The 17,409-nt window shown below is 35.0% G+C and overlaps 2 protein-coding genes across 3 annotated transcripts; one reads left to right on the top strand and one right to left on the bottom strand.

Annotated features, from left to right (window-relative positions):
• The first annotated feature begins 341 nt into the window (after window positions 1–341).
• On the top strand, window positions 342–5,903 carry LOC131770954 (ubiquitin thioesterase OTUB1). The gene is made up of 8 exons (XM_059086677.2): window positions 342–389; window positions 1,702–1,757; window positions 2,276–2,374; window positions 3,115–3,233; window positions 4,011–4,095; window positions 4,450–4,506; window positions 4,975–5,112; window positions 5,598–5,903. The coding sequence occupies exons 1-8, from the start codon at window positions 371–373 to the stop codon at window positions 5,802–5,804; spliced, it is 780 nt and encodes a 259-aa protein (XP_058942660.2). The 5' UTR covers window positions 342–370; the 3' UTR covers window positions 5,805–5,903.
• LOC131770955 (ribosomal RNA large subunit methyltransferase E-like) lies at window positions 2,763–17,293 on the bottom strand. 2 transcript variants are annotated; one of them, XM_059086679.2, is made up of 9 exons: window positions 17,225–17,293; window positions 13,971–14,034; window positions 13,214–13,343; window positions 13,085–13,132; window positions 12,776–12,814; window positions 9,898–10,012; window positions 9,540–9,594; window positions 8,411–8,504; window positions 2,763–2,959 (listed from the first exon to the last, which is right to left on the bottom strand). In XM_059086679.2, exons 1-9 carry the CDS (start codon window positions 17,278–17,280, stop codon window positions 2,916–2,918), a joined length of 645 nt encoding a protein of 214 aa, XP_058942662.2. In that variant the 5' UTR covers window positions 17,281–17,293; the 3' UTR covers window positions 2,763–2,915. The 2 variants fall into 2 exon arrangements, with proteins under 2 accessions (XP_058942662.2, XP_058942661.2); XM_059086678.2 differs by lacking the exon at window positions 2,763–2,959 and adding an exon at window positions 6,781–7,855.
• Between the last annotated feature and the right edge of the window lie 116 nt (window positions 17,294–17,409).

Here is a 17,409-nt window from a genome sequence, read left to right as displayed (position 1 = left end):
TAAGACAAAAGCAATTTAAATGAACATTCTTGCTTAGCTCATACCTGAATTAAATGCTCTTTCTCCGAGCTGGAACTCGCGAACTAAATTGTGGAAATCCCCCTAGCATTGCCTTTACTCGTTTTTGTTCTTGGAGACGTTTTTTACGTCTTCTCAGACTGTCAGAACTTGACAGGTGATTTTAAATTTGCCTTTTTCACAACAGGCAGAATTTTTGAGACACATGTTTTTCATCTGCACACATTCTCTCATAAAATGCGACTCAAACGGCTCACGTGAAATGGAAATTTAAGTACGGCTTTGTTGGCACCCAAGCACTTCCCTGAAGTCCGGGACGAGTCTGCGTGGTTACCAAGCAAGTCAGCGAAACATGGCGGATCAGTCCGATGGTAAGGAAGTGACTTTTGGTGTTTTTTTCCGTTTTGAGTGCATTTACAAACGGTATATGGATTGTGCATAGTGTACTGAATAATATAACTTTACGTATCAATCAGTATCATGAATTATTTCACTGTCTTTAGGTGTTTTATTGAATCTTAATTGAAAAGATATTTATTATCACAGGTGAAACTGGTCGATATCATCTGTCACTTGGTTATGTCCTGAGCCAGTCTCACAGTCGGTGTTTTGTTTTTCATGTATATGACAATTTAATTATCACATGCATGAATTAATGTAAGTTTCAAACATACACCCCGCTAAATCAGGATTTTTAAATTTAGAGCTACTATCGATTCTCAGTGTCTCAATCAAATCGTTTATCCCTTGGCTGAAAGTGCGATCTTGTCTCGAATTATAAGAGAGAATGTTGTTGAAATTTGGTTTCTTATTTTGGAATTTCTGGAAATGATAAAATTTTTTATCAAGAATTATTCGATGGAGACTTCCATATCAGGAAACTGGCATTAAGATAAGAAATTTATGCACTCAAACGATATATGATAGTAATATAAGGTTAGAAGTCAATTTCTACTTTGGCCAACAAATTACAGCACTCGATTCAAGATCATCAACGAATTACTCACTCTCTCACATACTCTTTTTGCCTGTTGTGGTCCCTTGTATTGTATGAAGCATGCAAACAACAAAGGAAGTATCTTAGCTTTGAAGTTGAATTAAGTATCCATGGTAGTTTTAAAGAGAATCTATGGCTCCATAAATGCAATGGAGCATGTGAACAACCAAGGATTTAAAGAATTGAAAAGAGAATGTACATGAAGAAAAGAGAAATGGAATAATAACCACATAATTGATAAAACAATTGTCAAAGGAGAGATTTGTGTTGTCAATAGATTTGATATTGTTTCTGTTGTGACCACGGAAACTCCTCTATGATCACTTTGTTTTGAGAATATTAGGATTTGAAAGTCAAAAAAAATATTATTGAGTAAATTGCAACAGTCTAAGTAACCCAACTGTAATTAAGAGAAGTTGTTTTGACTGAGACTGTTAATTCTCTGCCTCAGATTTTCAAACAGATATCTTACCATTTTGTTACTCAAGGTTTAAGTATTTATCACCTCTTCCCATTACATTATCACTTTTAATTGACAATACTTTTGGTATTTTAATTTAAGGTCACATAATTTTTTTCTAGCAAATATTCTGCAATACAACCCTCTAGTGTCAATGTACAACCTCAATTTCTGTTCAATGCTATAAGAATTACACTGCCTATCATTCTATTGTTTGCTCTTTTAGTTGCAGCTAATTATGATGAAGCCATTATGGCCCAAGTTGACAACATTCAAAAAGAGGTATTACTGGTTTTAACTTCAATAAAGGTCAAAACTTGTTCAGACAAGATCAGGCCTTGAACTCTAATAATTTCAAGACATCCTACCTTAATTTCTTGGACATGCTTTCCTATTCTCCCCTCACACCAGCCCATGCTTTTCATCTGTGAGTTAAGTTTAGGGTGTGAGGCCAGAATGTATTGATGGGAGAGAGGGTGGAGATGGCATTACCATGATAAAAATAATTTAGCTTTAAAGTCAAAGAGATGTTTCATTATTGATAATGAATGTCTCAACTGTCCACAAGTCAATATGTACATATTGCTCAATGAATTTTTTCATAGAAGGCTATATTTCTATATATAACTGTACCATGGCATCTGGACAATGAACTAATCTTTCATTTGACTCAAATACCCTGGTCAGGGTTTAAGCCTCCTCTAAGGGGTTTGAGGGATTCCCTGGTATTCAGAACTATACTTGCTCAAAAATGAATGACATCCATTTTTTCAAACAATCTATCTTATTTCCTTGTCTAGATAGCACAAATTCAACCACTTGTTGGTGATAAACTGGATATCAACTTTTTACAAAAGGAATATGCTATAGATGACTTTGTATACCAAACAAAAATAAAGGTAATCAAAAGTATACTAGCAAGCTATCAAGTACTTAAAAGACTTGAAAGTTATGTTATTTGAGCCTGGGGTGAATCTCTAGGTTCTTCAATTGTGCCCTCTGCATGTAGATGAATTGCTAGTCTTTTAAACCTGGATTTCTTATGTATAATTTTATAGGCCTTGAATTTGAGTGTGGGATGTGGAAAATAAAAAAAAAAATTAGTGAAATTATATGATAATTTTTTCAAAAATATCATATCATTAAAAAAATTTAAAAAACACCATTATTACATGGTTCCTGAAACCAACTTCACAATGGATGGTCACAGAAAAATTAAAAATCATCCAGGAAACAGTCAAAGAAAGTGATAAAGTTTAATATTTTGAAAGAGTACAAAGTCATTGTTATGCTATGAGTCCTTCAGGCAGCCCTTTGGTCAGCCCTTTAGTCAGCCCTTCAGTCAGCCCCTTAGTCAGCTCCTCAGTCAGCCCTTCGGTCAGCCCCTTAGTCAGTCCTTCAGCCAGCCATTCAGTCAGCCCCTCGGTCAGCCTCCTCTCCTCAAATGGTGGAGGGAGTAGCTGCCACACATGCTACAATGCGATCTAAATTGAGATGAATCAGACCAAATCTTTGCTTGTTATAATAATGAACAGGGCAGACAGTGTGATTATGTTTTTAGTTGTTAGTCCTTGAAAAAGGTATGGATCAGTGAGGAATATTTTCCTTGATGAGATGACAGGTAAACTTCCTTCTTTAGGATCTAAGCTTGAATTACTCACATGTGCGGAAGACTAGAGGTGATGGTAACTGCTTCTATAGAGCCTTTGGATTTGCCTACTTTGAGGAACTGATTGGCAATCAATTAGAATTTGACAGGTAATCAAAGAGAAATAAATTCAAAGGACATCATAATTTCAAGATGATCAACTCTGCTTGGAGGAAAAGGATCTTTTCATATCCTGCTGTTGAGTGTATTTCTATTTATTTCACCACCATTGTAGTCATATTTCCCCTATATTTAACAGTTCATTTATGATTTTAGTTCATACTTTTTAAAATAGCCATTAATTGAAACCAATTTAATTTTAAGCTATTAGATGTGTACCCTGGTAAGTGGTCACTATTCTACAGCTGCTACTGCTGCTATTTTAGTTAACTAAAATAACAAACTCTGGGAGAAGTAACTTTTTGATATGAGCAATTTAGAAAGGCTCTAAATTCCATTCTGGCTTAGGGGCCCATTTCTGCCAAAGTTTGTGCTTTTTTATAAAGCATGATGCTACAAAGAGTTTCGTTGCTACTCCTCCTAGCTGAACACTTGTCTGCACTGTGCTCTTCCTCTTCTGATTTATTGTCAAGTTTCCCTTACAATTTGTCAACAGCCTTTTACACATCTGGGCGGTACCACACTATTGTGAGGGAAATATCTTAATTGACCTTGAGCTTAACTCATTCCCATGCAAGGACTTGACCTCAGACCTTTCCCTATCCTCCTGTGGCTAAATGTGTCAATGAAAATCCAGATAACTTAGTTGTAATTTGATATCATTTGTGAGTTTTTTTCCTTCATCCAACCATCATGTATTGAAGTTCCAAGGCTGTTGTGGGCAATATTCATTAATGTTATGTTCTTTACTGTTCCATTGAAAACAGATTTAAAACATTAGCTTCACAAAGTAAAGATGAACTTGTTTCAATGGGATTCCCATCATTTACAATAGAGGACTTTCATCAAATTGTAAGTTTCTACACTTTTCATGTGTTATGATTTAATATGTGTGCTCATGAGTCACGACTCTGAAATGCAAGTGGATGAGACTGTATCCTCAGGTAAGAATGGAGCAGGAATGGCACTTTAGTTAGGGCACTAACCTTCCTCTTCTTTGACACTGGTTTGATTTGGGTAGTAAGTTGGTATTACATGTAGATATACTTTGTTATCATTTCTTGTCTGCACTGTTTTCTCTGGAAACATGGCTCTAGCCCTTAGATGTAGCACTCCCTAGAACCTATTATTTTCATAGTTTCTTGTTTTTTTCCTGCAATTTTACTATCTGAAAATTTTAAACTGGGTTCTTTGGCTCCAATTTAGTTCATGGAAACAATTGAAGCTGTTGGAAAAAGTCAGTCTGAGGAAGAATTATTACAGGTAAAAATTCTCATTGTGTATCTTAAATGTTCTAACAAATGATTACATGTATCAAGCCTGTTCAAAGTTTTTAAGTGATATGCTAAAGTTATACTTAAAAAGAGAAGAAAAACACATGTTGCTTCCTCTAAGGGTGAGAGATTGTGTAAGATTGGCAGGAATGCACTCCCAAAAAAATTGTACAATGCAAAATCTCTGAGGTAGGGAGTGTTAATTTCTACTGAATGTGTTAGTTTCTGTCTATACAACCAGTTATTTTCCATGGTAGATCATTAATGTTGATATGTACGTTTTTTGTGGATGAATACCTTTCTAGAGTTATAATGCCTGATGATCACAGAATTTTTGACATATAACTTTATGCACTGTAACTTTAATACTATTGTTCTACTCCTAATACTTTGTAAATGTGCCAATGTATGTATTTCTTTTAAATCAGTGGTGTTTTGTGTATTAATGCCTTTTCAGACATTTCAAGATGAAGGACTTTCAAACTATATTGTTGTGTATTTACGACTCCTAACATCTGCACAACTTCAAAAGAAATCTGATTTTTTTGAGAACTTTATTGAGGGAGGAAGGACAGTACAAGAATTCCGCAGCCAGGTAATAAACATATATTTATTATTGATGTTTTATCTTGACACCCCTTCTCCTCTCAATCCTTTGACCTCCAACATCTCAATGAAATTCTCCTTATACATCCCCTATAAAGTTTCTTGTGAGAATTAGGTGTTGGATCAAATGATAATATTATTATTCTTATCATATGGCTGCTTGACATTGTAATGATATTGTAAGGAGAAATTATATCTTGGTCACTCATGGTGAAATGATTAGATACACAAAGAATGATACAGATTGTGGGTATAGCTCAAAACCAGCTCATTCTGTTTTGTCTCATGATATTTACCAATTACTGGAAGAGCTTAAGCATGATATCATGAATTATCAAACCTGAGGTCTGGGGCAGATAACACATGTGAAAAGACATGCAGTATATAAAATCCATCCAGGGGACCACAATTCTACCTAATGACCATGAACCATCTAGAGACTTACAAATAATCCTTGTTTTTACTAATCTTCAGGAAGTCGAGCCTATGGCCAAAGAAAGTGATCAGATTCATATCATAGCTTTGACTGATGCACTTGGTGTTTGTGTGCGTGTTGTCTATATGGACAGAGGTGGGAACTCGTCTGTCAATCATCATGACTTTCCAGAAGATGGGTCCCAGCCTTTGGTTAATTTACTATACAGGCCTGGTCACTATGATATTTTGTATCAAAAACTATAACATTTCTTTAAAAGAAACTATTTTTTATTTACCCTCAAATTCAGTTACTTGTAGAATATTTATTAAGAATATCTTAATGCAGTTTGTACAGATTTATGAATAAAATTGTTATGTTTGAACTCAAGTTGTATATCTTAATCTAAGTGCACAGGGTGCAACTTCTACCAAATCATTTGAAAAGTTTAAACAGTATGTTATGAAATCCTAGTCGTTCATGTTTTTCCCCATGTAAGTGTAAACTGTTGCAAGGTTTTTACAGGACTTGAAAAACCAAGGTCATGCACTACTACAATATCATTATTCATGCCTGGAGAATTGGGAAATTTTAAATACTCTATTCCTTTAAATAAGCGCCAGGGCAATTATTTAGAATTTGGTTTGAAAGGAGGGTGCTTATCTGAGGTGGCTCTTCTTATTTTCCATCGCTGATTCCACTGTAGATAAAACTGGAAAGTTATAAATGAAGCCTGTGGCAATAGAAACAGGTTTCCTTATATCTCCACTATTTATTAAGACAGGAAGGGACTGGAGAGGAGCACTTGTTTGACATTATTGCCAAGGGGGTAGGTGCTTATTCTGGAAAATACAGTAGTATTCCCCAAAGGTTGAAAGCTGCTATAAAATTATGCCAGCTTCTTTCCTTATTGTGCAATGGTTTGTTTAAACTGGTTGTTACACAACTGCGATACCCAACCCAAACCAATGTTTAGCAATTGGTTCATACATCAGTGAGTGTTCATCAAGATATGAAGCATGCAGGAAGTTTAGAGAGCATGAAAGATGCGTAAGAGTTGCTCAAGGCGTAGCTGAGAGCAACTCTAGCTTCTTGAGCTAGCTCACAACTTTCCATGTTTAGCTTAAATTGCTGCCGGAGTCTTGACCAGTTTTTTAATAGTAAAATTCCAAAGTAAAAAATCACAATGAAAATGTTTTTTCTCAAGGGATTTGTTTGCTGATGTCATGAGTGTGCACAATAGGAATTTGAAGCACGCTCACATAATTGAATTTAATTGGACAAATTTACTAGCTATGTTATAAAGATATTTGTATCATGCAAAGTGTACTTTCACAATGAAGATCAGGAAGTTCAGTTTGAATTACCAGAAGACAAAGACACATGCCAAAGAAAACCTTAGAGGATTCCAGCAAAGTTAACTATGGTAGCATACTTTCACAAACAGCATACATCATCACAGTACAATACACTTACACCTGTAACTAGGTGGAACCTCTCTTCAGATTCCTCTTTTTAGAGAACACCTTGTCTCAGTTTGTTAAGTTTGTGGAAGTGCAAACTTAAGTAGCAACTGAAAAATATTGCAGTTATCTTTGTATCTGTCAACCTATCACTGAAGGGATGTCAATTTGGAACAGTTTTTGTAGTAACAAAGGGTGTTCCCCCTCTTAGAGTTTCCACTGAACGCATTTCAAGTTCTCAAAAACATTATTTCAAGTTTCTTTTTTCCACTTCAAAATAAAGATAACTACATCTTTTATCAATTAAATATAACCCATTAACTGCCACCATCTCAAAGAAAATTCTCCTTTCTGTCTGCCATATATTTCTTACAAAGTTTGTACTGAGAATTATGTGTTGGATCAGTGATAATTCCCTAGTCACTTGCCTGCTTGATATTGTATCAATACTGTGAGGATAAATAATGTCTTGGTCCCTCATGGTGGTGAAAGACTCAGCAAACTCAGTGAACAAGTTGATACTTTCTTGTTTTGTAGGTGACAGTCAATTGGGTGAATATAAAGTGTTGGAATCTATTACTTCAGTTTTTCTCCATCACCACTAATTGCATAGGTTAAACCAGTTTTGGTGCATGCGGAATTGAGTGTGTATAAATGTAAGTTCCAAATTATGTGAGGGGCATGATGTAATACCTATTTGAGTGACTGGCAATAAAGGTCTGTGGAAAAAAAAGTTTTTTCTTATTTTTTAAAGTTTTCTGCATAAAGATAAATCTCTGCTGATTCCCTTCTGCTTGCTTGAGGTTTACATTTCCGAACTTGATGGAAATTTTTTTCCAGTGTATTGATAAAATCTGAAAAATTAAACCCCAACTTAGACATAAACATTTCTTAATTAATATATTTGTTTTTTTACAATACCCTGTGTTCCGATGGTTTTCACAGATAGTTACTTAAGGTAGTAATGATGATTTTTATTTTCTGCTAATTCAGATGTCTCAAGACACTGAGCAGTAAATTTTTATGTTTTGGTTAAAGTGATAAAGCTAAACTGAATGACAGAATACCTGAGATGGTTAAGTAAACTGTGATACCATTAGCTTGCTCTTGAAGATAATGATATGATAATGATACCACTGGTACTTGGAATTCACCTACTTCACTTACTAAATGTCTACATGTGTGTGTGTGTGTCATAACTGTCACAAAAGAAAGATTGCCTGAATACCATTAGCAACAAAAATTTCAGATAAACAAGTTTGAGGTAAGAAATCCTCTATTTTTTCACTGAGCTCTCTGTTACGTGAAGTTGTTATAAGCACTATAAAATCAGTAAGTTAGTAACCCTCAGTTGTCATATTGGTCATTTGTGCAATCAACTACAGTTACCAAAAAAACTTCTCAATTACCTTTTGTACCATATCCATCCCATAGTTTACAAAGAAAAATCCCACCAGGCCTCAAAACTGATTTGCTAAAATCCAAGGCTGACTCACACAGACACTGAAGACAACAAAATTTGGTGAAAAATTTGTAATCATCAATATTGGCTTTCACAATGATATAGCTTGCTGATAATTCAAACTATTTTAGGTTTCCTTAAATTCTAAAGTAGACTTATTTTGCTGGTAAGTAAACCATGGTGGGTTTCATGCAAAGCTGCTATTACATGTATATCCTTACTAAAATTCTCACAGAACAGTTTTTAACTGTCTTATGATATTTTTGAATCACTAGAGCCAAAATTTTAACATGTGTTGAGGGTGAAAAAGTATCCGAATAATTTTTTGTGGAAAAGGAAGTTAAGGCTTGTTGATATAGCCACATCTCCCATTTTGGGAAAATGTTTTTGCTCTCATTAATGGAGAATATTTCATTCAAGTGGGAAATTGTAGACTGAATTTTTCTGGCAAATAACTGAAAATTGTTTCAGTGATAACAGAGAGAAACACAGGGTTTAGCCAAAAAAGTTACAAAATTAATGCTAATTTAAATTGAAAATAATCTTAAGTTGCTTAAATATCTTATAATGACTCCTCTCAAACTTCAATTAATCCCAGGTCTTTGTGGAAAGCCTTACTTTGGGGAATAAACAAAAGCTTCCCCACCATATAAGCAACCAACAAGGTTCTACAGCTTACCCCAGTCTTCATAGTGTGAAGCTCCTAAGAATACTGCTACTCCCCCCCCTGGATGGGATGCTAGTCCAGCACAGGTTACCACTACACATTTGATCAGGCTTCCTGACTCTTTGCCTGTACCCTTTTATACTACTGGGTGGCGAGAGGCACTGTGAGTATGGAGTGTGTTGCCTAGGAACACAGTACAATGACATTGCCAGATCTTAAACCTGAAGTCCAGCAGCCTAAGTGTTAGGACATCTTGTGCACAACATTTACAATTGTACATTTCATCAACTGGTGTTCAGCAGACACCCTTCGACAGGCAGACACTAGGGAGTGTCTGACTGATGTGACTGCCTGTTAGTGATTATGCTCAAAAAATGATTTGACATTTTCTAAATAATCAAATAATTACCAGGATAGCTTCATGATTCACTGTGTGGTTTCCACTTGCATTTGGAGCCATATCACTGAAAAATAAATTCAGACAAAGTGGCCCTCTTTATCCTTACTTTGAATGCCTTGCCAAGGTGTACAACAATCCTACTTCATTTCCTTTCAAGAAGGTGGTTATATAGAGATAGATTTAGAGGTAGATTTTTTTTTTTCACATTGAGAACTAATTTTCAACATTTGACAAATTTTCCCTCTTGATAAAACCTGAAATTAAGGGGACATATCACAAATAGAGAGAAGATGTTAACTGTAGCATAAATACTCTACTCTTGAGAATTTTTGTTCTTTTTTTACATTCCATAATGGTTTTGATGTACCTCATAATAACATCAGCACCAGATGAAGGCAATACTGTAAGAATTCTCTTTTGTGTACTTGTGCTCGTAAAATCACATCTTGAAAATATAGTTGCTCCATCTATGTCTTCAATGTCTTTAGTATATCAAATAAGCAATGAAAATGGAAGAGGAAGTCACATTATATGACCAAACAGACCAATATATTAATGGTATATTAACAATACACAGAGGCATAGAAAACTGATTTACATTATTGGTTGTCTAAGACATACAGCAAGTGAACATTTTTAATATGTTTAAAACAGCAAAATCCCAATATAGCAATTGTTGGATGAGGTTGGGCATAATATCAAGAATTATCTTATGCTAGACTTCCTATGAAAACTCTGATTGGTCCAGAGCACTCACTCACAATACAGTAGTGTGTGAAATTAATTGACATGATAACCCAATTTAAGCAGCAAATAATGGGTTATCAGGTCAAGTTCAAAGTCCACATAGTTTCCAAGGCCCTTCTTTGATGGGCTTCCTGGAAAAACAGGATCAAGGATCACTGGATCAAGGATCAAGGATCAAGGGTCAGTTCAAAATGATTCAAATAAATGAAATAACTTAATGGGCATGATTGATTGATCCCTCATGTGACTTAATCAAGATCTCTTGTATGCTCAAGCGAAAATGAGAGAGAACAAACGAAATCAGCACAAATAAAATATAATATATTAAAATACTGAAAAAGCCATACCACTTTCTGAAAGTGCTAGTTTTTGCCTACCGACTATTAGGACAGCTATTGAAGACTGACAGCTTCAGAGCCGGTTCACCTCTGCATATGCTATTTTCACATGAAATTTCCAAATCATTTTGAATGTCATTATGTCATTGCATATCTGACTTCCAGTGTAATTTCAAAACACAAAGCCGTTTCTGGCAACTGCCGGAGTACATAGCAAATTTTTGGCTGCTTTAACTTCATCTCTTCAATTTTTTTACTGACCACATATCCTTTAAGGAAAAGCAGATGGAATGCATCTGAAGAAACACTAGCTTAGAAGAAGATGCTTTAGTTGTTTATATGATGGGATTTGACAAGAGACGTTACTTGACCATTGATTTGGAAAGTGATAAAGTTTCGTTGGTCCACTGAGTTGTTGTTGTGAGTCCTCTGGAGTATAAACGGAAGCAACAAGTCAAAAATCTCAAGACCACACACTGGAGAATTGAATCAGTTCTCAGTCTTGCACAAGAAAGAAAAAAGAAAGTTAAAGAAAGTAACTGAAGACTTATGAGGAAGAATTGTTTTTTCTTATTTTGCCACCGATAAGCACGGCAGGCAGAAAGTTTACTCCCACACTTTTGATCACTTCTGATAAAATTAAGGACTTTGACAATTGCCGATTCTCTGTTTCTCCTCAGTTTCAACAGGGGAACTGCACTAACAGTTGAGCATGGTTTGCAAAAGCAGCAATGCTTACGAAAACTGGGATGATTTTGGTGACGACATTCCCCTTGTAGTATACATATAAATCATGTTTTCTGCTAGCCACAATGATTTTTGGTGATTGATAGAGCATAACACAAGATAACACCACTGTTGACAGACAGGCTTCGTTTTTTTGCCCTTCCCCCATCCGCCGACTTTAATGCTACCCTCAAGAACGCTTGATCACAAGTGAGATACGAAGATATAGCAAACTGTCTATTCTTGATTCTAGTGCAGTTTTTGGGGACTTTCATTTTAAAAGACAATCCAAACTTTTGTAATTTTATTCTTTCACCAGAGAAATGAAAAGAGAATTTTTTTTTTGTCATTCATGCAAACCTTTTTCTGCACCAAAACATTTGTAAACACAGCCATGGGAAAACAAAATCGTCATTATTTTCCAATTCTTTGCATTTCCACCCAAGCATTAGTCAATCTAACAAATAATTCCCAGGTTTTCTCTTAGACATTGAGCTGGATATTCCATCTGCTTGTGAAAAAGTAGTTAAATGAAAAAGTCACATTTATGAGTTAACTAACACCAAACAGACAACTGGCTGCAAGTCATTTGCACATCAGAGTGAAAATCTGTGATGTCATTTGTTTGCAGTGCTGAGGTTGGAAACAACTCCTGTGGCTGTTATCTTTCTAATTTGAGTATTGTGTTTACTGAAAATACTGTCAATATGGATTCGTTGTCATCTCCTCCTTAATTAATCCTTGATCCGGTAATCCAGTAATCCGGTGATCCGGTGATCCGGTGATCTTGATCCAGTTTTTCTAGGAAACCCTCTTTCATGTAGTGTTTGTGAACTCTTGCAAACTCAGACAGAACTATCTTCTTTTGCAGATTGTTTGAAAAATGTATGATAAGACAATTATTGAATCTGTTTTTTGTATGACATCATGAATCATGAAACCTAGTGTCTATGTTATCTGCCTCAGCCTTCAGCCTTGGCATGTAACTCAGACCTCTGCATTCATTTGACAATTAATAATATCATGCTCAACCTCATCCAATAACTGCTTAATAGCATTTTTCATTATCAGTTTCACAAAATGATAGATTCCATGTTGCCGTGCGTCTATTCATTAATAGATTACACATGACATTAAAATGTGGTAAGAACAAAATATGGCACACAAGGCACAGTTGAGAGTGTAACTGATATTCTTACCACATTTTGATGCCTCTGTGATCTATTCCTGAACAGACCCACTGCAACATGGAATCTGTTTGTTTTACACAGTAAAGAAGCAAAAATTGTGAATGGTGACATCGTCAATCTGTCTGTGCTCCAATAGGTCATAAGTAAAAACCAATTACAATGTGTGCATGATGCAGCTTATTGTATAGATTGAACTCTGCAGTATCTTCTTCAGGAACTTGATATTTGGTTTATGGTTCTATACCTTGTAAATCCACAGATATTACAGCTCCATGTTGGTAACCTGTCAAAAAGTCAATAAGCATTATAATAATAAACAATAATAAGGGGTATTCCTGAGAGTGTCATTGTAAAATATCAGCCCCATTTTAGAGCTTCCCACCAAATTACCACACTATTTAAATCCTTTTATTCAAATGACACCCTATCATTTTGTATGCTATTTTGTATGAGACCTCTAAATTCTGTTATGCATTGTTATAGCACTTGCTCTAATTAAGAGATTTTATTATTTCCATACATTAAAGCAACTAAGAAGACTTGGAGTACCAACCAGATTTCTGTGATAACACTCTGTCAACAGCCACTTGAGTCCAAGAACCTAACCACAAAGTTAAGATCAATCACTCATCAAAAAATTATCATAACATGCTCCAGAATAACAAAACTGTTAATTCTATACCTGGGCTTGCACCACAGTCAATCACAACTTTTCCTGGTTGAAGGAAGTGGAACTTGTCATTGAGCTCAATCAATTTGTAAGCACTTCGACAGCGATAGTTGTCCTTATGGGCCCTTTTTACATACAAATCCTATGTAAAGAAAGGATAAATTAAAATGTGCTTGCTTATTTGCACAACATTGTACTTAATCCAACATTTGATGAAGTAGTCTGATTGTCCTCAAAAGCTCTTTTGTCTCTAAAAATGACTTAACCTAATTCATAAAATGACCCAAATTTAAAATCTGATACATTAACTAGGAACAGTCTTTTGAAACACATGTAAAGAACCATATATACTTATTCACAACATCAACATAACCAAAAATCAAAACTGACCCATCACTTCTACAATATCTTAGATGAGTATTGAACACAAATGAAAACATCATGGCAAGTATCTAACCAAATATCACATGAATTTTTAACTTTACTCAGATGACCTCTTTGACTCAAGCTGCTGTACTGTTCCTCAGTCACCAATAATAGTCCTTTTTTCAGGAGGACCCTCGGCCAGACAATCAGATAGGGAATGGGCTACATGAGTAACTCCATTTTTAAGTACTTATTCAGATAGGGCTATGGTTTTATAGGAGAGTAAAAATAAAAAATCACCACTTCAGCCCAACCACATGAACCACCACACTTCTGTTACATTATTGCAATGCATGAAGACAAAATATAAAACACTTATGATGGAAATAAATTGCTTGCTTACGGTTTGCTGTCTCTTAAGCCATCTTGATTGATTGCTTCCCTTGACTGCAGACCTCACCAATGTTCTGCAAAGTTCAAAAATCATATATTGCAGAGCTGTTCAAAGGGATCCACACATTCAAGGAATACACAGAGTTGGAAAATAGGACAGCACTACCTAAAGACTAATATCAGGATGGATAAGCAAAAGTCTGTACTAGAATGGATGTGGAGTTTTGTAACATAGCTAGCAAATTCAGATACCCAAATTCAATAATGTGAACATGCTTCCTAATCCTATTGTGCACACTAACAATGTCAGAAAACAAATGCCCCAAGACTGAGACTGAATGTAAACTTCCTGACCGGTTAGGGTGTGAGTTTTGAAACTTTCAAGATGATTTTCTGGTTCATAACGATTGAGATAGACTTTTAGAAGCTTTAAATGAAAAGAAATGAAAATTAAATCTACAAAAGGATACTTGATTTGGAAAGTAATGGTCTTTTGAACCTTAAAGGTGACAGAAAGAGCTTTTCAGTGAACAATACTGCAATTCCCAAAGATGATCCAAACTATGGCTGAAAAATTAAAACTGAATTTCCTAAAAAAAGTGGAGCCTTGCCAATTTTTCACCATTTTCTCATCTGCAAATTATTAATTTTGAGTTTAGATATGCCTTCAAGTATTGTGCAACAGAAGATCTTGTTTCAAATCTGACAACTATCCAAATTTTCAACACAACTCTGGGCAATATTCTGGCCATGGAGTCAAGCAAATGAGAATTCAAGTATTGTGAAACTATTGCCCAGGTTACATATGACTGAACCTGACTTTCTGTGCTTCTAGATAGCATATTTGGTATTTATTTAAATAAAGCTTTAGTCTTGAAATATTTCAAAGTCATTTTTGCTTTTAAATACCAGGTTAATTGGTAAACCTGAAAAAAGTGCAAATCAACTTTGAAATCTGATTGTCAAGTATACACTGCAATTTTTGCCTAAAATTCTGATTTCTGAGAACATTTTGACTAAAACTCAAATTAACTTCTTTAGTTTGGGAATAAGTTTTTTTAACTATTTTAATTTCATTAGATCTTCTTTTGGTAAAAAATAATTGCTCTTTAGTTGGTGAAAGCAGTTAAATTTAATTTACAGAGTGAAAAATCGTAATATCTTAAAAATATTGCAAGATATGACTTAAAGAATGCTTTGGGGGAGTTGTAGTGAGGAGCGAAAGGGGTCAAAATTTGAAAAGGGCTCCAGCAGAGTGTTGAAGTTTTTTAGCAGGCTTTTGTCGGGCATCTTGATTTGCATTTTTTTTTAAACATTGCATCTTGCACCACACAAAAAAAGAAGAGAATTTCTTGCGCATTTCACACAACACTAAGAAATAAAAGTTTTCAAAGTTAAGTTTTTCTTTTTCCCTAGCTTGCTTTTCCTACTTTTCCTTCAGTTTTTCCCATACATTTTGGATTTAGTTTGATCCCCAGAAAATTTGTTTTCCTCATTTTGCTATAAGACCTTTCTGGCAAATTTCAAAGGAGTTCTTTGTCAGGAGGGTTCAATGGTGCATTTCATTTGTTGGTGGTATGAGAGCATTTAAACCCCCTTAAACTAGGTGTAAAAATCTGGAAATTTCTTTGAAGGCCAAAAACTCAAGGTTTGTTTTTTTTTTTGTGGGTTATCTATACTTAAATTAATTAATAGGGTATTTAGAGTTGTTGGATTTTCATAAATATTGGCCAGAATATTTTTCGGATATAAAAGCACCAAACTATGTGAGGCATTTATAAAATTTAGAATATTTCTCTTGTGATGTCCTGGGGCGTGACAACCACCAAAATATTTTCTATCATCCAAATTCAAAACAATTTTCTCAGGAACCAATTGGAGTATTAAAAAAGCCTCCAATATTTTGTTAGCCTCTTATTTGCTGAGTGATACAATACAGTTTGTTTGGAGGTCCACAGTAACATGTAGGCTACAAATTCAGTAACACAACACTGTCAGTTTTGTGATTAAAGGCTTGAGCACTCATCAAAACAAAAACTGTGAAAATTTTTTTCCTTACTCTATACTAAATAAGCTTTACAGTAAAAGCAGAGCTCACAGAGCATAGCCCCATAATTATAAAAAATAGTAGTAACCCATCAAGCTGAAAAAATTTGGATGTACGACCGTATGACCATACAAGGTGCTACTTTTAACATGTGTGGTCAACTGCACTGTGGGCATGCCAACGCCATGGCTTTGTTCAGTAGTCCAGTGGTCAGTGCACTGGGCTCCAAGTCAGACGAACCGGGTTCTAGTCCTGGCAGGGGCAAGGTGTTGTGCCCTTGAGACGTGCAGGAAAAAAAAAAAAGCTCCACTTTTAGGCATGCTAAATCTATATATTAGTTAGTTTTCTATGGTTCCTTTAAAAGACAAAATATGACAAATTTTCCATAAGGCACCCTATTTTGTTGATATTAACCTTAAATTTTAAGAAAACAACATCCAAATTACTGTGTTGATAATGTCATATAACAATCGGTTCATATATCAGATGCACATTCATGAAGATCAAGAAGCTAGAGTTGCTCTCTGCTGCACCTTAAGCAACTTCAACACCTCTCTCCAAACCTCCCACAAACATCCATGACTCGATATACCCACGGTAAGCCTGAACCAATTCTTTATTGAAAAAGAATTCAGCTGTAATGACATTTTCATGTGTGCTAGGATCCACGAGAAGGCACTGAGCTTACCATGTCAAGTAACACAAGTATAAAGTATTATGTGTCCTGTGTTAAATTAATTATGGTGGGTGTGGGCAAGAAGTCAGATGTTTCATTTAATTATAAAAAACCACTGAGGTATGTTAAAAAATAGAAACAGTAAAAAATTTCACCCTGACCCTAATAGTAAAACTACATACATAGTTTCTCGTGATAGCCTATAATTAATTTAATTCCTTGGTATTGTTTGGAATCAAACGATGAAAATAAAAGCAAAGTGATAAACCCACTTGAACACATCCTTCTGATGATCTACCGTTTATCTTTCTTAAAATATGTTTTCTTTCCTTTATTTCTCGAAAGAAATTAGAGAATCAAATTTAAACATATGTTTAATTTTTACGTAATTTCTTGTTTTGACAAGTTGTACATTACATGAAATCAAGTTGAACTCAGGTGAAATTACAAAGGTAACCGACAATGTCCGCTAGAAAAGGACCAGAAAGATTATTTACACGTTCAGAGAAATAAAAAACTAAAGGAGATGAAGCAAAAGTACCTTGCAATTCCTCCTATGTTTAGAAAAGGTTGAAGTTGGCTGCCTTGTCGAAGCATTGAAAATAGTATGTTATTTATGAAAGCCGCTGACCGAGATCACGCAATCTCCACCAAATATGGCTTGCTAAAACAGGCAAGAATGTCAATCATTGCCTTTTCATCCAATCAAATGTGATATTTACAATA

Source organism: Pocillopora verrucosa, chromosome 7 (assembly GCF_036669915.1).
Source record: "Pocillopora verrucosa isolate sample1 chromosome 7, ASM3666991v2, whole genome shotgun sequence".
Classification (NCBI taxonomy): Eukaryota; Metazoa; Cnidaria; class Anthozoa; order Scleractinia; family Pocilloporidae; genus Pocillopora; species Pocillopora verrucosa.
The sequence above is the reverse complement of the archived record's forward strand: the minus strand, read 5'-3'. Positions and strand labels throughout refer to the sequence as shown.